We start from the raw sequence: 21,255 nt of genomic DNA, 5'->3' as shown, positions 1-21,255 counted from the left end.
CTGGGCAGAAATCGAGTTAGGAAACAAGAATTCACATTGCTCTGAAAGGAGAATCAGCAAAACTAATTATTAACCGCCTCGCTACTCTGCTGCGATACAGAAAGTCAACAAATAACATTTCCTAAGCCAAACGCAAGAACCTGACGCGCGAGGTGGCTCTGACGGACACATGCTGCTCTCTCTTTGGTCACCAAACTTCCTAAATACGCGGAGATCCTGAAGATGCGGCCAGTTTGATACACTTCCCGCAGGCTGTCGAAGAAAACTGCCTGGTCATCTCAGGTGGATTCAGAAGGAAGAATGCAACCCGCACGCTTCCTCCAGTCCCTCCTACCGACCAGCCCTGGAGCGACCCCAGCAGAGATCCCCTGCCACAGCTCGGCAGGGACAAAGCGCTGCTCAACCCCATCGTACGCTGGGTGGGGGCGAACCCAGGGCAGTTTGGGATTTACCGCTGTACCTTTTAAATAGTTACAAAACATATACACAAAACTCTACAACCCTTAGGAACCCGGGGAAGGGAAGGGAGCATTGAGAACACAGCACAAGGCAGGCAGCAGGAGCATCTGCTTTCGGATTCCCAAGAGAGAGGAGGAGAAGAAGAGAGAGAGGTTTCATATCATTAGATTAGAATGGAAACCACAGGGCAGGAAAATGCATTCAGATTTTTTTTTTTTCCTGAGGTGGAGGAAGAACCCAAGAGTGAGTGAGTGGCCTCCAGAAAGATCCATTTCCTTTGCTTCACCATCAGATCACCAAACTGTTGTTTTTCCATTATTAAGTGAATACCAGGTGCTTCGTGCAGCTACACCCCACTCAAACACTGGGGGCTCCCATTTTCATGCTAAGCAGGAATAATCTTGCATTCTTTTTAAAACAGGAATTATTTTGCGTAGAGAAGGATGCAAAGATACCACAAAATTACGCTTTGGGTGTTTTCTCATTCTGTTCAGATTCTGCCCCATCCCTCATACAGGCTATCAGTTTTGCAACTGCTTTTTGCTGTAAGACGACAAAAAAGCAGTAGAAAACTGCATGGTCAAGGACTGAAGAACATATCTTTGGATTGCTTTCTTTTTTTATATATTTATTAAGGGCTCAGGATAAAATTCGTCAAGGAGCTCTTCAGCTATAATTTTTGTTTTAACTGAAAACCAGAAACCTTGGGCTTTAACAACTGCACAAGAAGGTACTTTTCATAGTCATAAATCAAGTCTTCGCAGAAATCCTCCAACGTTAGTGTTGCCTAGAAGGGAAAGAGCAGCCGTGGGCATTTAATACAGGGCTGTATGGATGGAAAAGAGAGAATGAAGTTCATGTGTGGAGAGGAAAACACTGTTCTGGAAAGCACAGGCAGTGGGGGATTTAGGATAGAGCTCACCACTTTGCCGGGCCAGTTATTTTTGTTCTTTCTTTTGCAATTACATCCAAACAAGTAGGGATTTGGTAGAGGCCAGAGGCTATTCCCAAAGCCAAATAGAAATGACTAAAATCAAGACTAATTCACAGATAGCTCTGGCCTATAAATATCAGAAGAACAGCAGAGAGCAGAATAAATATTTACAAACTCAGCATAGCTGATTGTTTTGGTAAAGCGTATAGATTTTTATCCACACAGGGAAATAAAGCTCTCTAACTAAGCCATATAGACATTTACTTGTTGAGACTGTTTTATTAAAAAAAAACAAACCAAAACAAAAACAAAAACCAATAACATGGTATTAAGCACAAACAAAGGATGGGGAAAGGGCTAACACTCATTTCTTTTGTGTACAGATTAACCGCTTTCTGGTTTCCAGCTAATACAGAGACCGAAGAATTTCAGAATGCATCTTGAGCAACATGGGTGGAAATTTGCAGAGGGCTCTGAACATGAACATACCCCAGAATATATGTTGAAGCAAAGAGGCCATCTTAAGACTGTGAACCTCAAATCCAAGCGAAAGGCATAGACTCTAAACTTAGCTTAGCTTAGCTGAATTGCAACTTCAAAATCTCTTGTGTGCATGCACACATGTGCACACACGTGTGTGGGGGGAGGAGGGAAACTTTGTTTTAATTGAAAATGGGAATCTTAGCATTGATTAAGTCAAGCAGAGTATAGACATGCACTGTGCAAGCTACCCCCATAGAGCTTTGGCAATGCACCTCGCTCCTGACCTGCAAAACTCCCTGCTATTCCAGTGCTGAACCTCCTGGGCAGAGAGAGAATCACATCAATTTGTCATTGTGGTGATACTGGTTACGTGATGAGAACCAATTGCCAATTAGGACAAAGATCACTGAATCTCTCTGCAGCTGACCTGAGCAACATTTGAAATCTCACCTCCAGAGAAATAAATTACCTTTTAACCCTCAACAAAACCTCCCTCTTAATATATCTGTAAGATGAAAATAGGTGTGTGAATGCAAATTCAGTGAGGACAAGACCACACGGGGCAGGGCAAGTGGAATGAGGATGCTTGTATTAAGCATCAAATATCTCAAACATGAAAAGTCAGTATCTCAGAAGTGCTGAGTAAGTCTGCAAAACAGGGTAAATAAAATCCTTTCACATATGAGATATGACAGGTCTTTTATAGAAATATTTTAATGTAACATGTTGGGGGGGTGGGTGGGTTAGGCTTTGTTCTTACAGTCTCCCATCACACAAAGCTGTTTTACCTTATTCTGCCTTCCCCACTGGGCACCCAGGGCTAGTGCAATGGGAACGGGTGGGCATGAAGGCTCAAGGGACTGACTCCCTGTTTGTTCAAAAGGCTGGGAAACCTGATCCCACGTTACAGACAGGAGTGTCTAGGAGCATTTGTACATGCTGCCCAGAAATGACCATGCTCAGAGTCTGGAGTCAGAGGGAACAGGAGACAGTCCCCAAAATAGCTTTTCCCTTCCCCCATCACACTAATTCCTGCTGATCTCTACAGAGTATATTCTCTAGGCAATGAACTGCCTTTTACTCTGCAATCAAAACAAGAGAAGCGGGTACAGAAACAGGACTTACCTTCGAGCCACGCTCATTAAAGATTATCTCTACATCAAGGATTTTGCCGAATTGCTGCAGAGACAAGGGGAAAAAAAAAAAGATTTATTTTTGGCAAGCCATTTTTCCTACCTTTTGGGGGCTGGCTTAGTGCAAGAAGGGAGTTGAGAATATTTCCATTTCTAGCATACAGACAAAGGCATAAAATCCCAGTGATGTGACCCAGTTCTCTTGGATTAGGACATGTGGGTCCTCTTGGTCACAGACCCCAGGTTTTCTCACAAAAGTCTAAAGGAAGAAAAACAATCTCCAGAAGAGTTTTAGGGATTTGAAGCAGCTTTTCTTTCCCCCCTTTTAATCTAAACAATTCTTTCTTCCCTCATTCTACTATTTCATCTAAGACATGGCTATATGAGTTCATCTCAGACTTCTAACAACATTTCTCAAATGTAATTCAGCATTTCATCTTCCTCCTGAAGTGGCTATCACAAAGAGAAACTTAACAGCAATGTTGTTTCTCTGGAGGGGATAGTCACATAAGACTCCCAACCTCAGGGATTCCAAACTCTGAATCTCCTTCCCTCCCCCTCCCTTTACTTTCCAAAGCTCTAAGCCTTCAAAAGAATTGGTGGCAGATTCAGAAACCATGAAAATGGCCAACTCCCAACAGTTTGTTTTTCAGAAAAAGATCATTCCACTTCAACCTGTGACATTCAGGAGACTGTCGATAACCTATGCAAGTTTATCACAGATGATAGAATTCTGACCTCTGCCTGGAGTCCCCGAGGAGAGCAGGGCCGCACTACTCTGCACTGTTTCAACAACTGCCTCCGAAGAGCTCCCTACTTAGCACAGACAAAAAGTGGAAAACGAGAGCTACAACCTAGAAAGGAGATTTACCACACTCTGTGGAACCATACATAGATCACATCCTTCACCTTGGAACATATTAAAATATTTTTATTGGACTGGCCAGATTCAGACCAGTAACCTACAGGTAAAACCATGACCACTGCAACAGAGCCCTGCAATGCTCTGTCCTCTAGAAGTATCGGTGTTTTATTTCCAAACTGGAGCTCTGCTCTCCAGAAAGACAGGTCTAAGATCTCATTTTCAGGAGCATATATACAGAGCAGTCTTCATTCTAGAGACGTATATTGCACTCAAACAAATGCTGTATCTGAGACCCATTATTTACAAAAGCTTCCATCAACATGGTTTTGATTTCACTGGTTGCAGAAGGTTGAAAGGGGGTAGCAAATGAAGGAAGGGTCAACAAGAAAAGAAAGGATGGTTTCACAGTTAGGAAAGATAATGAACACAGCCTCCGGGCACTGGGACACTCTCCACTTCAGCACAGTGCTCTTAATATACTATTTGCCATTTTTTTTTAATTAACATTTCTATTAGGAGTCAAATGGGTATAACGCTTATTTTGTGGGTGCCCTGCTTGAAAGACTTGTGGCCAGATTTGCAAACATGGAACATTTACAACAGCGAGCCATGATGGCTGAGGAGAAGCTCTGAATATGTAAAGCAATAAAAAGCCATTAAGTCCCTCGAACAAGTATTCCACAACTGTCTTTAAGCAAACAAAACGCTTCCAACAATTTTAGCTATAGCTTCTGTCTGCTTCCATTCTCCGTTCTTAAAAAGGAGATAGTTGTATTCTTTTACAAATGTTGGTTCACAGATGTTGTTTTTACTGTTCTATTGTTTAAGGACAATACTTGATCTTCTATTCATCCCAAGAACAATTGAATTCACAATATCCCACGTTACCCGAAGTTTGAATAATGCTAATGTAAACATGCATCTTCCTTGAAACCTCAACATCTCAACAGCTTAGGCTTGATCCATGCTGGATCCTCTTTTGACCACTGCTGTGCCAATCACAGCTAAAATGCATTTTCTATTTCTATCCCACGCTTGGTGTGGGCTTGTCTATAAAGGAGATTAGCCGTTGATTGCTTTTTGTTGTCTTTGTTGCATATGGCTTGGGCACTGCCATGAAAGAAATCAGTCATGTTTGCTTTCTTGGTAGGCTATTTCAGTGTCGTTACACGACAGGGGCTGAACCAATTTAACAGCTCGTGGCTGCTGAAGGGCTGTCCCTGCTCCCTCGTCCTTCCTTGACTGGTCTGCCCAGCTTCCTAAAGCTGGCCCCAGTTTTCATTCTCACCTGTAGATAAACCGATACAGCTCACCAATCCTGCAAAAAAATTCCCAACAAAAGGAATAAATACAAGGTTTTTGACCATTTACTGAAGTGCTTCAAAGGGTCAGGTGAGCATTAGGGCTCTGAGAAGCAAAAGGGAGCAGAAAGCAGAACACCCTGCCCGAGAGCAGGATCTGTCCCTGCCAGATCAGCTCAGCTGCCTAGCCTTGCGACACACGCTGAAACAGCCGGGCTCTCGATAAACGCAAATGCCAAAATTATTTTCAAATCTTCAAAGCCATCAAAAATCACCGTTTTCTACCTCATTAGAATCATCTTGAAAGAGAACAAACTGTGCAGCTTCTGGCGCACAATTATGCCGTGCCATCTTCCCCTTTCTCCACACCCAGCTGGGCCTGGATCCTCGGGTACGACTGCCAGCACCGCCTGCCAGCCCCGTTCGGCTGAGCTCCCCGCGCAGGGTTTCCACACCAATAGGAAATCCTGTCTCGTGTGTTTAATTTCTTGTGGCTGACAAAAAGCTGGCGGTAACGCTGAACACAAGTGGTCTGACCTAGCTCCTTGAGAGGTGGCAGGGCCGCCTCCCTGCCCTGTAGGTGATGGAGGTACGTAGTTTTCTAGATGACAGAATTAAGATCCCCAAATCCTGCGGTTGCAGCGAGGGCACGCTTGACGTCTACTGCAACGGGCTACATCCACCCATGCAAACTGCCCCATCTCTTTTTTACCTAGGAATTGTGGGTGTATGAAGAGGCAGGAGGGAAGGACCTGCTTGGGAGAGAAGGAACAGAGACAACAGGCGCTGACTGCTGAACCGAGGTTTGCTGGGGAAGAGTTTCCTGCTCCGTGAAATTCCCTGGAAGAAAGCAGCATGGCCGCGAGGCAGGAGGACGTGCGCTGGGCTCTTCAAGACTCTGCCGCGACCGTTACCACAGCTGCTCCGACAGCTCCTAACACCACGGCTCTTGTCCTCGCTGCTGCAACCGTTACAGCAGGTCCAGCACTGGAGGCACTTTTTTTTTTTTTTGGTAGCGTGCCAGAATTTTCCTGAAGAACGAAAGCAGGAAAAAAAGAACTAGTTCATTTTAACAGTTTACATCTCCTTCAAAGCTGAATCTAATTTAGTGGAACATGAAAAGGCACTTTGTTCTCTGATGGTGCTTCCCCTACCAAATGTCAACAGCCTACTGCAAACAATGGAAGTTTTAAGAGCTCCTTAGCAAAAGGTCACAATTTTTGTATGGAAAATGCTAGGCCGTCTAAATAAAAGGGTCAACGCCAAATGGACATGGACCCATAGTAATTTTTTAAAATTGTGTATACAGGCATGTTTGTATTTTCCAGCAGACAGAGGGTCTGGCCAAATAAAACAAGATCCATGCTTAGGTCATCCATGAAGACTAATCCTCTAGTCTCTAACCTTGAAGACATGAATCACTGTTCTCATAGGATTTCTTCACTCAATGATTACCAAGAATGTCTACTTACAACCCTGCACAGCAGCAGGGGAAAAAACTCCTCAGCAGAGTTCACAACCTCTGAAGAAGGCATTGCAGGACTACACATCTCAAATCATAGAATGGTTTGGGTTGAAAGGGACCTTAAAGATCATGTAGTTCCAAACCCCTGCCATGGGCAGGGACACCTTCCACTAGACCAGGTTGCTCAAAGCCCCATCCAACGTGGCCTTGAACACTGCCAGGGATGGGGCAGCCACAACCTCTCTGGGCAACCTGCTCCAGTGCCTCACCACCCCCACAGTAAACAATTTCTTCCTAATATCTAATCTAAATCTATCCTCTTTCAGTTTAAAACCATTACCCATCATCCCATCACTACACTCCCTGATAAAGACTCCCTCTCCATCTTTCTTGTAGGCCCCATTAGGTACTGGAAGGCTGCCACAGGGTCTCCCTGGAGCCTTCTCTTCTCCAGGCTGAACAGCCCCAACTCTCTCAGCCTGTCCTCATAGGAGAGGTGCTCCAGCCCTCTGATCATCTTGGTGGCCCTCCTCCGGACTCGCTCCAACAGGTCCATGTCCTTCTTACGTTGGGGACCCCAGAGCTGAACGCAGTACAGCAGGTGGGGGCTCACGAGAGCGGAGCGGCAAAATCACCTCCCTCAACCTGCTAGCCATACTTCTTTTCATGCAGCCCAGGATGCAATTGGCTTTCTGGGCTGCGAGCGCACATTGCTGGCTCATATTCAGTTTTTCGTCCACTAATACCCCCAAGTCCTTCTCCGCATGCTTCCCACAATGACTTAAAAAGCTTACTATGTGATCAAGAAGCCAGCATCCCCCATCACATGTCAGGTCGTGCAAGAAGCCTCCTCCACGAACTGCTCATGCACACGTCATATGATGGATAGATACACAAACACATACACTTCCAGTCATGCTGTGGCACAGGAGCTATAGCATCTCGTTCTATCTTAGTCCTCTCTTCCCTGGAGTGACCTTGTACCAGCTTTTAGTTATTTTTCTGTAAAGCAGGTAAATGAGAATCATCTCCTCTGCAATGGTAGCAGGGGCTGTTGGAAATAACAGTTTTAAGAGGCATAAAGATATTAACAGACATCAGCTACGACCAGAGACCAATTTTCTTGCTTGAACATGATGTACCTTATCATAGATGCAAGGGCATTGTGCAAGGAAGGGTATATGCATGCTGTGTGTTTCTTTCCACACAGATGACATGAAGGCAGCAGATTTTTCCAGCAGAGGCCATAACTACATTAGATATAATAAATTTGAGAGATCTGGCACCAGAGAGCTTTTGCCTTCCAAGGCACTGACAGTTTGGTAGGGCCCCTCCTGTATGCTCTATTCCAGCTGGCCCTGCCTCCTCTCCCTGTCTAGAGCTTTCAAAATCAGCTCCAAAACGTGCCAGACAAATAATTTAACCCTAAAGATGCAAAAAACAGGGAGTACCAGGCGAATTCTCTAGAAATCACGGAACAACAAAAGGTAACGCGAGCCACCATTCAACAACCTCGCAGCCCTACAAGAGAACTCGATGCCCAAGCAGCTTTGCACCGGCCCTACAAAATTCACTCGGAAATGAGTGCAGCGAACTAACTAAACCTCGAAGGTGCCAAACAGTCCATTCTCAAAGATGGTGAAAATTCAAAATAGCCAGGAAACCAACCTTCTATACAAGAAACCATTTCAGGTCCTCAGGCTTTTGGTGCATAAGCAAGAGCATTTCATATGGAGGACAGGTCCATGCTGCAGAGAGAGTCCTTACCCTAACTCCCGGCTCCATGGGATATACTTTCGGCTGAGAACAGCTGGCTCCATCGTAGCGTGTATTAGTCAGTGCTTAGTTATGGCAGCATGGGGTCTGCCAGAGCTACACGCTGCTATCAGTGCATGAACTTCCTCACCTAAAGCTGGGTCACATCTCTTCAAAATAGCGGGGCCAACCCTGCTACAGCCAACCCTGTTCAGCCAAGCAGCACCAGTATCCTCTGCTGACAGGAAGATAGAAGCATTGAGGATTTATAAACCGAAGCACTACCATAGTTTACCAACTGAACAGACAGTCAACAAGCACCAACAAGCCCTTATTATGGTTGACCTGTTGCCCAACAAAACGCATGTTTTCTAAGAAACCAGACTTTAAAAGGAAGCCGCACAAAGAGTACAGATTTCTAACAGGATTTACAGATCGCAGCCATCCCAGCAAACAAAGTGACAAGGAACATACTTTTCTCAGGCATTTGTTATCCTCTGACTCACCAATAAAAAGATTTTCACACAAAACAGTGAGACGGGGGCGAAGAGTACCACAGGGTACCGCTCTAGAGGTCTTAACAGCAGGCCAGCTTCCAGGTCTACACTTCCAGCTCCATGTCCCTGCCTTGCGCCGTCCCCAGAGGTGTGACTGCACCGTAACCTGGTACTGCTGCCACAGAAAAGGTACTTGAACCCATGCCCACAAAAGCAGCATACATTCAAAGCTTACTTTGAGAGGACTCGCACGTGTAATCTGAATCCATATAAAATTGGGTTGTAAAAGACAACTCCATCTGATTTTACCCAGGCCTTTTATGCAAGTAAATCCAGCTACAGCACAGCACTGCTTCCCAAATGATGTTCAGACCACTCTCACTGCAGACTCTTCCAGTAACTCATACGAAAACCTAAACAAATCTTAGATAAAAGCGTGATCCAGCCATCGCTGCCTTCCACGAGACAGTCACTACAGAAGTTTCTACGTCCTCTGGCGTCAGCACACAGTTTTTGCAGAGCAAGACAGACAGTACAATAGTTGCTGACGGCTGCAGCAGCACAGGTACCCCTGCGCAGAAGTACCAGGGTCCCCAGCGCAGCCGTGCAGAACAAGCAGGACACTCAAGCAGCACCGAGTGCACCAGTCACTTGCAAAAGGTGACTCCAGAAATCAGACTGGTGAAACACATCAGGATAAACAGCAGTGCCTCTTCTAACTCTACCCAACATCAGCAGGAACAAAGTCCTGCCCTGTGACAGGGCTGGAGCTCGCTCTCATCGCGGGAAGACCCTGGAAACGGGAATTATCACAAAGAGACCGCCTTGTGTCAGAACGTTTGCTCTCCAATACTGGCAGGTAGGATCTTGTTATGCATGTTCTGTGGCCAGTACTATTTGGAGATGAAAAAACTAAAATACATCTCGATATCCAGAAGACAGGACCTCCTCCTTCAGATGTCCAATCCACTCAGAAGAAAGCAGAGGCCCTTTCAGCAACTTTCCTAGTGCTGTACTTCAGGCCTCACTGCATGAACACCTGCAGGTCAGAGCTTCTTGGTCTACTGTATTATTTACCTACTCACTTTAACGCCTAATGAGTCATTTTCTGCCATTGCCAATACTTGTGATCATAAATTACTTGTGTATTTAAATTTATTTACTGGCAAATACAGACTTCAAATTCTACCAAATTCTTGGTGAGAAAGAGCTGTAGTCTAACTTGTTATTGGTTTAGCCTCAAACTTTAGGCTCATGGAGATGTTTAGCACTTGACACCAGAATGAAGTTGGATGAGAAATTATATCCACGGAGATATTTTAGGAAGTGCAAAGTGCCAAAATGTTTCCCCAGAGGCCGAGATCTGAAGGCTACAAGAGCTTCCAAAAATATCTGAGCTCCCCGAGCTGTGTTGTTTAGGTCATACAAAGCAGTGGTCTACCACAAACATACACCATCAAGGACCTCGCAGTAGAGATATGAATTATGCTTAGAAAAGGATAACAACATTACCTGCCTTAAAAATCTATTGTTAAAGAAAAAAGTAGCTACTATTCTGTCACCTTTAATAAATGAAATTATTAATAACTTCATTAACTGAAAGTTATTAAATGTGACAGAACGTTCATCAACATATAAAACAGCTATGCATTATTACTGCTGTAGCCGATAACACACAAAAACCCTTTATCAACTGGGCTGATCATGTTCCCCACCAGAAGCAGTTAACAGCCTACAAGTAGTAGGAATGGAGTGAGCATGTTGTAAAAAAGGCAATGTCTCCATCTGAAGCCGGAGCCTGGGAGAATTCACACCCTGTAGTGTGCTATCCCACCTTCATCTGCAATCGTCATCAACATAGTCCTTATTTTTATCTTACACTATCTCCTTTTTTAAAAATAGTTTAAGATTCTTGAGCAAAGAGCATTTCACCATGGTTAATTCTGAGAAACGTCAATTCTGCCTCCTCATACTGTTGCTCTCAAAACAGATAAGAAGGATTTAGTGCACAGACACCCATATGAACTACCAAAACGATCCATTTTGCTTGGTTTAGTGGAGGCAATTAATGATTCAGCTTGAGAACAGACGGATTTTCCTCCTGCAGGCAGTCCAACCCAGCCTCCATCTTCCCCAGGAGACTCTGAAGTCCAGAACTGACCAGAGTAACCCAGGCAATTTTATACTGGGAGGAAAACTGCTTCTTGAAGCCTAAGAGGGAAGGACTGAAGCTATCAGCCATGAGGTACCAGCACAGACACTATCATAGTACAAAGTTGAAAGGACTGGAAACGTGCTGAGGGAAACGTGAGCTTTTCTTAGCTTAGCCCTGCAGACGTAGTCCAGTAAGGAAGGGGACAGCCTACCAGCAGTTACGGAGAAGGCTACCACCATCATGTCAGAGTCCTTACACACACTAGCCAAAGAATGTCCCTCAAACTGGGTAATAAGATTTTGAAAAGAGTTGTTAACTTGCTTTTAACACTGATGGCAACTCTTCTACTCCCTGGTAAGCTGTTCCATTGTTTAAATTAGCCTAAATGACTATGAATTTTTCTTTTATTTCAAGGTTAATTGTGTTAATTCTCAGCTTCCACCTGGAAAATCTTATTATGACTATAAACAAGACCTAAACCCCCTATTAGTAGGTATCATCCATGCATAAGCACCTGTACAGAACAGACTTGTCATCTCCCAACCTCTCATTAATAAGTTGAGTAAATCATGTACCCAACACCTTACACAGTTAAAAAGCCACTCATTTTCCAAGCCCTAGATTATTTTTTTGGTCCTAAACTGATCTCAGAACTGAACAAAATTATGCAGTCACAGTCTTGTCAACTCTGAACATGAGTAAGATCACACCCCTCCTTCAACCTGATACCCCCCTTTGCATTGTTGAAGCAACTGTCTTCAATGATCACTAGTACTCTCCCAAATCAGTGTTTTCCAAGGAAAGCTTTCCATCCTACAAGCACAGCCTGGTTCCCACATACTCCGTACTCTGCACTGAGCTGCACCAAACATGTTTTTGTGGGATTTATCATCAGTTAACCAGGCATTTCAAGTCATTCTCTAACAGTAACCTTATCTTTTCTCTTTCCTCCTCCTCAAATAGGTTTTTAACTGCAAACCTTACTGGCAAAGTTTTAATAGTCCTGTCTCCATGGGTTGATACAGATACTGAGTAGGACTGTGACTCAAACAGATCCCTGGGGAAACTGACACTAGAAACAGTCTTGATCACTGATGTCCCCCCAATAACTACTACTTGTTATTACCTACCATTAAAGAGGTTTTTAATCCCCCTAATGTGTGTTGTGTTTATTTGAGATAAGTATTCTTTTTCTTAAAAATCAACATTGGTCACTTTGACAAATTCAATTGGTTGAGCAATATCAGTATTGCTTTGTACAACCTTGTCAAAATAGACAAGACAGTATTTCTCTGCAAGGATGCGTATTACCTTATACAAAGTCATGCTGAATAGATATTACACCATTTCTTCAGATTCTAATGCTTTTTAAAACTTTCCAAAATTGTTTTTATCTTGGATCAACGTATGCATACACAGTTAGTAGCTATCTGGGGCATCCCGTTCAATTTTTTCAATAGTGAATCCTGGTGGGCAGCGTTCCAGCCTTCTGCAACTCCCCTAGCTTAAAAGAATTGGCTAAAAATTAACATTAATGAATAAGAGAGCTCCTTGCTTTGGCTATTATCTTTGGACATACCTTATCTAGGTCTGCTGGTTTTTAAATATTAGCAAGCACTGTCTCATCCTCCTTTGTTATAAACTATATACAAAACCAGATATGGTACAAATAACCTCCTCTTAAATCATAAACACTGCATGTTGGGGGGGTTTGTTGGTTTTTCTGTTTGGTTTTTGTTTTGTTGTTATTTGTGGTTTTTTTTCCCCCCAAACACACAACTATTTCCTAATTTTATAGTGTACCTACACCTAGATCTTTTCTCTTTGCATGGAAAAAACTGACGCCTTCTCCTCTGAACCTACATCACCAATATCTCCATGATTAGCACATTTCCTTTCTCACCTGCTTCTTTAAGTTTGCAATTACATTCACTGCTGTTTACTTCCTCCTCCTCTTCATCCTCCCTGCCTAATGTGCAGAATGCTTTCTGTTTTATTAACGCAGTTTCAGTGGCTGTGGAATCATGCCTTTTTGGCCATCAGTATGATTTTGTTGAATACTTTATAGCTTCCATTAACACTCCCCTTTTAAAGGTATCTTCCCAGGCAGTTATCCTGCCAATTGTTTAAACTCGAAGAAACAGACTCTTCTAAAGCTCCTTACATTACTGCCTGATGCCATATTCTGTTTGCACAAAGTAAATACAGACAAATAACAATCACTGGTACCTAGGCAACCGTGGGATTTCAGGTCAGCCATTAACTCTTCTTTATCTGCCGGAACAAGGTCAACTATTGATTTATTCCACAGTGGGTGCAGAACTGTGTGCATTAAAAAATGACCTATTCCTTCTAGAAGCTTTCTGGAAGTCTTTTTATTGGCATCATGAAATGTCAAGTAAATATTACCTGTTTTAAGCAGCCTATTTTATTTGCCTCCCTATAAGAAGCATATACATAAGGAAACGTTTGTTCCATTCCTGAGGATATCTCAGGGACCTGTTAGAAACACGTTAACAGGTGAGAGATGGTTTGAAACTCGAATAACTTGAATTTCTCTGGAAATCCTTATGTCCGCAGCTCTCACAAACGGTAAAGATTTAGAAAGCGTTATGTAATATCCATTTAATCACGCATGGGACAACACGTCTGAAGTCCACCTCTACTCAGGTCTGGACAAAAGCATTTGCTAGTGTTCTGCGCCCCAGGACTGGGCTGACCTCTTGCATGCTGTTCCATCCTCAGGGGACTTCTTTACTCCCTCCCTACCATCACATTTATTTCTTCCTCCACGGCTTTGCTGTCTACCCAATTCCTCTCTTTGTACAGTAGCTTGGGAAAATGACTCCAGGCAAGGATTTTGAGTCTCTCAGATATGACGTTGAGGAGATGTGACCTGACACACAGAAGGCAGAGGAAGAAGATGGGGGTTACAAGCTAGCCACAGCTGAAGACTCAGACAACCATGAGTCCCCTGTAGGAGAGAGGGTTGGTTTCAGTGAGTCACCCAAGGGAAAGCATCCTGATCCTGAAAAAGAAATAGGAGCAAGGAGGATTCAGAGAGAAACACTCTCCTGCTTGAGGCTCTGAGCATGCTGAGAGAAGCAGCACAGAGAAAAACAGAGATGTGCAAGAACCATTGATTATTTCTGTGGCAAAGTGGCAAAGATCTCTATTACGGGAAAATGGCGCATGGCTTTTTTTGTGTCCCAAAACGTGAATACTTTTCTGGAAGGCATACCTCTCAGCAAACACAGGGCCAGGTGAACTACAGCAAAAGGTTTTACAGGGAATATACCATTTACCCTGTTAAAATCACATCACTGTGCTGGAACTTGAGATGATATTTAGAGGAAAAATAAACAAACAACAAATAACTTGAGGGCCACTAGAAACCAACTCATACAGTGTATTTCCCCACCCCTTGTACGTACAACAAACGGCACTGTAAGGGCCCAAAAAACGACAGGAAGCCTTCCTTAATGCAAGCAGTTAGGCTGCATTTTCTACAAGTCACTTCTCAGGACAGCAGTTCATTCAAATTGCCTGGGTCTCCCAATCTGCAAAGCAGAAATGAGTCACCAGGACAGGGACTTTCTTGTCATTTCCATCTCATCTATATCCCCCACACCAGGGGCACAGGGAGGAACAGCATCAAGGTGAACGAGCGTGAAAGGGGCCGGTCATCAAGCCAAGCACCGGTCCCAAAGGAAGGGGCAGCAACAACATGGAACAATTTATGTAAGCGATGCAGCTCCCAGGAGAGGGGAGCAGCAGTAGCACAGAGCAGGACATGCTAAATACAGATTGTAGCAGGTGGTCCAAGAACTGGCTGTGATTTCAGCAACCGGTTTATCCAAACCGGACGGAACTGCCTACTGCACAGCCCTGCAACAGCAAAAAGCAAGCTAAAAAACACAAAAGCAGAACAAGCAACTGAGAAGATTCAGCAATCACAGATTGCCAGGAGATGAGTTTCACCCTGAAAACATTCCCACAGATGTCAAGAGTGTGACAATCTAATGTATGAACAACACGGAAGCAAACCCAGGCCTCTTGCAACAGAATCACAGAATCATAATTTTGGCTGGGACCTACCTCCAGAGGTCATTTAGTGCAACCCCTACTCAAAGCAGGTCTAATGAGACCTGGATGGCCAGGCTGTGTCCACTCAAGTCAAATAACTTCAAGGATGGAGGCTCCACAACCTCTCTCAGCAACATGTTCCACTATTTAACTACCCTCACAGTAAAAAAAAAAAAAAAAAAAAAATTCCCAATATCTAATTTAAATTTCCCATGTTCCAACTTGTGTTTGTTGTCTCTCATCTCATCATTACACACAACCAGAAAGAATCTGGCCACATCTTTTCTGTATCCTCTGATCAGGTAGTTGCAGAAAACAAAAATATCCCCCTCTGCCTTCTCTTCTCAAAGCTGAACAGGCCCAGGTCTTAGACTCTGCTCACATGCCATGTTCTCCAGTCCCCTGAACATCTTAAGTGGTGCCCACTGGGCTTGCTCCAGTATCTCACTTAGACGAAGTGCACTTCTTGCCCTGGAGAGCCCAAACTGGACACAGGATCGTAGATGCAGTCCAACAACTGCTGAAGATGGGGGGGGATCACTTCCCTGGGCTTGCTGGCTACACTCACTAACACGGCCCAGGACACGGTCGGACGCCTTTGCTGCAAGGGCACGCTGCTGCTTGTCTTCAATTTGTTGTTCATCAGGACCCCCAAATCTTTTACTGCAGAGCATCTTCCCGGACAAATGGCCCCCAGCCTGTACTGCTGCAGGGTTATGCCCTCCCAGATGGAAGGCTTGAAACTCGCTTTTGGTGAGTATCTGAAGAATCCTGTCAGCCCATTTCTCCAGCCTGGCCAAGTCCCCCTGAATAGCAGCCTTGCCCTTCTGCATTTTGACCACTCCTCTCCCTTTGGTCTCATCCACAAAATAGCTTCTTAAGGACATGGAAAAGTTCAAGAATGAAGAGCAAAGATCTCTCACAATATATACCAACCGGGACTCTTGCTGAAGACCATCAGTGAAATTTTTAACATTTCTGCACACTTTGTTCACTTTGTACTGTCCAAGCTATGAACAGATAAGCCCAATTCTTCTCTCATTTATAGCAGCCTAAGCTTGGAGACCATGAATTTGACACAATTACATACTGTAACATTACTCTCCATGTGAAAGTGTGTTTGTGTGTATATGCATGCATACACACCCACACAGATGGCTCAAGAGATGCAACAACTGAAACAGGAACACTGCAAGATTTTGGAGGAGCAGCTGGCTATGCAGTTAGGACCAAGGTATACACTCAAAGCCTAAGGTGGCAAGAGGAACCTAAGCTTTGCTCTTTCCTGACTCAAGTCCTCTGCACTGCATCTTAAACAGGGAGCAACATTTAAAGTCTATTAACTTTATAAATGATAAGAAATATTTGTGAAGACTTTAAAACATGCCATCAACCAAGGATGTTACCACCATAGCAACAGGTCAAGGATTCCTGATGATGATTATGTAGATAACTTCACCTGAAGGTTAGGTCATGAAGCATCTAACTCATTTATCACTGTGTCCACATGGAATGAGTCACCACCTATACTCATGTGAATAAACTCTTCCTCAAAGAACTTATAAATTGAGAATGATGAATAGCATACAAAGATTAGGAAAGACAAACTATTTGGTCAAAAGAAACAGAATGTACATCATACACAATGTAAAATACCATTTGACTTGCACCAGCTTTTCCACGTGCAATAGCTAGCTGGCCAATTTCTTGCAGCAATTTTTCATCACAGAAGTGGATCATGAAGAGAGACATAAATATTGCAACAAGTTTCTAAGCAACTGAAAAACAGTGCTTTGCAAGGGATATATTAAGTCAATGTTTAATCCTAGTCTTTACTGGGAAATAAGGTGAAGTTTTGTTTTTTTTTCCAAACCAATTGTTAGGTTACACTCAACATCTTGATATGAACAACACAGTTATAGTTTTCATGTGTATTTACCAGCTGAGGTAAACACTACCAATTGTCCTAGTCCTGCAAATATTTTGCAGTGTACTGACTAAATTGAGGGGAAAGGGCTTTTCCTTCACATGAATACACTAGCACCATGTGTCCCATCTGTGGGGAAGAAGAATCTGCCGTGTCTTAAAAGGTGCTGGTAACTTACCCCAAACATCTGCCGAAGATCAGGATCTCGAAAGCGGAAGGGAATGTTAGACACATGAAGTCGTTTTGGAGTGGATTTGCTCTCGGTATTCTCACTGCTCTGTGTCTGTGATTGCTGTCCATCTGTCTGTGCCCCTCCTTCTGTCTGCTGAAATCAGAAAGACAAAAGTATGTGCATGAATAGAAACCACACAAATTCCTTTCACGTGCTTTGTCTATCTCCTTTTAGGTATTAATATTACACTCGCGATTGCGGTATCTGAACGCTTGACAATTATTTTGATAAAGCCAGTAATGCTTAACAATTGATCTGTTGTTCTTCCCCTCCCTTTCCATGAGTAAACAGTAATGAGATCTCAGCCTCCCTCCCCTCAGATCACTTTTCAGCTTAGTAGATTTGCTTTTGGTTTTCTTAAATTGCTTCTCTCTTTTCCCTGTTCTTCCTCACTTCAGCTGCCACCATATGAAAGCTCTAATGAAGAGGCGGATCTTTCATATCCTGAAGCTGGGAGGTAGTACCGCCACTCTAATCTCATGTGGCAGGATGTTCATGCAATCATCAAAATCCCACAGCTGAAGTGGCAGCTCTTCACCGGGCCAATACCAGAAATGCATCCCCAGGCAAAACGGCATCTGCTCTGCCAAGCTCCCTTCAGAGAAACATTACCCCAAAAGAAGATCTATAATTAAATGGTAAAATCCATATATGAACAGCTTACGGATGTCTTTGATTAACTTTTCTCATACATTTAAAAGTCAGCCCAGGGACAGGAAACAGTCATCACCACCGCAGGATTTATAAAAACTCCAAGTGCTACTTTCTGCTATCAATTCCACAGCTAAAACAAGGGAATTTGTTCCAGTGTTCCCAAGCACTGACTGGTACAGCAAAGCCAGGTCAAGGGGTGGGCCAGGGGTACTTGAGCACAGAGAAAGTACAGCAGGAAGGCAGAGGAATAAGGGAGACCAGAGCGTGCCAGAGGAGGGACCTAATGCCCCCACAGAGATGACAGACAGTGGAGAGGAAAGGATGAGAACCTCAGCCACTTGTGTTGGGCTTGGACTAAAAGGTGGTAAAATTTGAGCACAGCACTAAATATAAAGGCAAGGCCCCTTTGCAAAATGGCTTGATGAAAAAATGGTATTTTTCACACCGTAGTCAGAAAAATTACCTCAAAAAACTCAGAGCTACAGAACAAAGTGGACCGCAATTTGATGGGTTTTACTGCTCTGTCCCTTTCCAAGGCAAGCACTGACAGACCAAGGTATTCAAAAAGCACCCAGCCACTCACTCCATCTCCTGCTACTTGCCTCAGCCTCCTAGGAGTAATGTTTTGACCACCTGTGTGATGCACTCTCAAGTGTCATTTCATTTCTTTAGATGCCAACCTGACTTCTTCCTTAACCCATCAAGTGAAAAGAAGTTCTACGAGAAGGCAAGGACCATGTAATTGCTAGAGTCAGCCTTTTTTAGGCACCTTCAAGAACACACACAGGCCTTAAAACTAAAGATTTAAGAGTAGGGGGTTTTTTTATTGTTTTGGGGCCTTTTTGGGGGGGGGGGGGTTTAAATACACAATTTGCATACCAAAGAGGAAAGAAATCTTAGGAGAGTTGCCCACACTGACTCCCCAACCACTGGCTGGACTTGCCAGACTGCTTTGCACATCATTCAATATACAATACTTCATGAATATTTGGAAAGAAACATCTCTCCAAAGATGAGCTAAACTTGCAACATTAAAGAGCCTCTTCTGGCCAGAAATGTCTCTTACAGACATGACCTTGAACTTATATATTGGTTATAAAGCACTAACAAGAGCAAGCAAACAGTAAGCACTGGGGTCTTGTCATGCTGAGCAAAGCAGTGGCAGCTTTCCATTTTATTTCGGTAGGGCTGTGCAGGCAGCACAAAACATGTTTGATCTGGTTAATATAAATTAAGCCGTGATAGGAAAAATGGAGATACTGCCCTGCAAGTATCTCTACTCCCCAGAGCAATGCAAGTCTCAGGAGAAGCCTAGCAGGATGAAGCATTTTTATTTGGCTAAGACTCATCCATCCCCCAAACATCAAATTTTCAAGAACAACCTCTGAAACTTCCATTTGATCGTATCTAAAAAGATGCCTCCCCCTCCCCAAGTTCCTCCTCTTCTCCTATCCTCACCCCTATGACAAAATCCATCTCCAAACATACAGAGAGTGCACCCTAGGGGAAGAATCGATGCAGCTGGCTTACGATTAAATCACACTATGCTATTTGGTGGTTTTATTTTTATGACTCCATCAGAGTCCTTTGCTCCTCAGGGCAAATCTGTCCAAGAAGGACAAAACACAGGGGTAGCTCATCCATCACCACTGCACGCAACGCCTGCAAGTGAGTGCTCCAAAATAACTCCCCAAAATCATCAACACTCCTGCTAAAAGGGATCTCTACAATCCATTTTGGAGCCCTGCTACTGCAGTTTGCCAAATCTCATGTCTTCTATGGCTTTGCATGGAACTGGCAAGCAGGCAAACACCCATGCACACAGGTGCATCCTCAAAGCACTAGTGTATCTTCCACAGTGTGAATGAGGAAAGGCACAGATTCTGAATGGTGACGACAAAGATGTTTTAGTCTTTAAATTCAAATAGAGGTTGCACAGGACTGGATCTGCTGCTTCCACAGGGGAGGAAGCCAGGAAGTTGTTTGCACTCCTCTCCCATCCATTTGATGCAGGCAGAGGGCAGAACTCCTTACTTACCAAGGGTGCGATGTATCATGTACAGTGGCCTGCTCAAAACCACTCACAGCTGTTCCTGCATATGGCAGAGGGCTGCTGCCACACAGGAGTCGTTTTGCAGCACGTGTGATGTGTGTAATAAGACAAAGGCTTCAGAGAGGAGAAACAATAGAAGGAACAGGGGATCTCAGTCCACTCTTACCTTTTTGACTACACTAAAGAGTCCCCAAATGCTTTTCAGGCTTTCATGTATCCTGATTTTTCAGCAGTAGTTTAACATAAAATATCTTCTCTCTCTGGATGTTGTAGCTCCCTCATTTCTACCATCCATGGCCCTAAGGTAAGATTTGAACTTTCAGCCGCTATAACATTATCTCAATACTTTTGTCTACTGCCACACGTTCAGCTACAACATAAACGAAAGAAATAGTCTCCTCAGATCTTGCTCCCCCCCCCCCCTTTTATAGTTATTTCTTGTCTTAATTCATTAGGAAGGAGATGAAAGGAAGGGCCTGGAGCCTGTTCTCAGGCAGCACATAATGGAGACTGGCAACAGCACTACCCTGACCAAGCCAGATGATAAAAGCCTGCATTTCACCGAGCACCCACTCCCCACCCTGACTCCTTCCCCACACTGAGTTTCAGCTCCTTCCTTCTGGCCTCATGTCAACACTTCACAGTGAAGAACCAGCCCTCTCCCTTCACTACAGACAGCAATTCAGCTCGGAAGGGAGCTAATACATGTTCCCTAGGTCTCAATGCCTGTCGTCAAGCACCACAGAGACATGCTGCGGCAAAGATCCCGTGTTTAGAAACGGTATTGGATCCACCTTACCTCCTCAGCATAGTCTGCGTAACATATACTTATGCAGGTGATAATGTCATTCACGCCTGCACATGTAAGCTTTGAGCTCTGCTCAAGGTCACCGAGAAACGTATCAGAGCTCAGGACACGCGCAATATGTGCTTCATTTTTAACTATTTGCTGCCTGTGCTCCCTTGCCAGATCCTCTCTTACACCCACCAGCAGTAAGGAAACCCTAAGCAAGAAGAGGCAGCTGCAAAGAGAAGCATGGATATCTACGTGTGCACTTATGCGCGTAAAAGGGGCGAAGGACACCTGGCAACACAAGGGTGTTCTGGAAGGTTTAGGGGCAGCTCGACAGCCATCTTCCCACCTCTCGACTAGACTCTTCTGTCCTAAAGCAGCTGGTGAACAAGCAATTGCTGAGGATTTCTCCTCGGCGGGAGGGAGGCAGGGGCTCCGGCAGCACCTGAGCTCCGAGCAGATC

The 21,255-nt window shown here is 44.0% G+C and overlaps 1 protein-coding gene across 20 annotated transcripts in view; it reads right to left on the bottom strand.

The window, feature by feature from the left end:
• RBFOX2 (RNA binding fox-1 homolog 2) overlaps positions 1-21,255 on the bottom strand; it is a 177,389-nt gene that overhangs the window by 35,494 nt on the left and 120,640 nt on the right. For all 20 annotated transcript variants that reach the window (XR_003927128.1, XR_003927129.1, XR_003927130.1 and 17 more), the window contains 2 exons: positions 17,239-17,385; positions 3,002-3,055 (listed from right to left, as the gene is read on the bottom strand). Coding sequence is in view for 16 of the 20 variants with exons in the window: in XM_030040475.1 (XP_029896335.1) it covers positions 3,002-3,055; positions 17,239-17,385 (201 nt within the window). In the remaining 4 variants the exon portion in view is untranslated. The remainder of the gene's footprint in view (positions 1-3,001; positions 3,056-17,238; positions 17,386-21,255) is intronic.

This window comes from Aquila chrysaetos, chromosome 17 (genome assembly GCF_900496995.4).
Source record: "Aquila chrysaetos chrysaetos chromosome 17, bAquChr1.4, whole genome shotgun sequence".
Lineage (NCBI taxonomy): Eukaryota > Metazoa > Chordata > Aves > Accipitriformes > Accipitridae > Aquila > Aquila chrysaetos.
The sequence above is the reverse complement of the archived record's forward strand: the minus strand, read 5'-3'. Positions and strand labels throughout refer to the sequence as shown.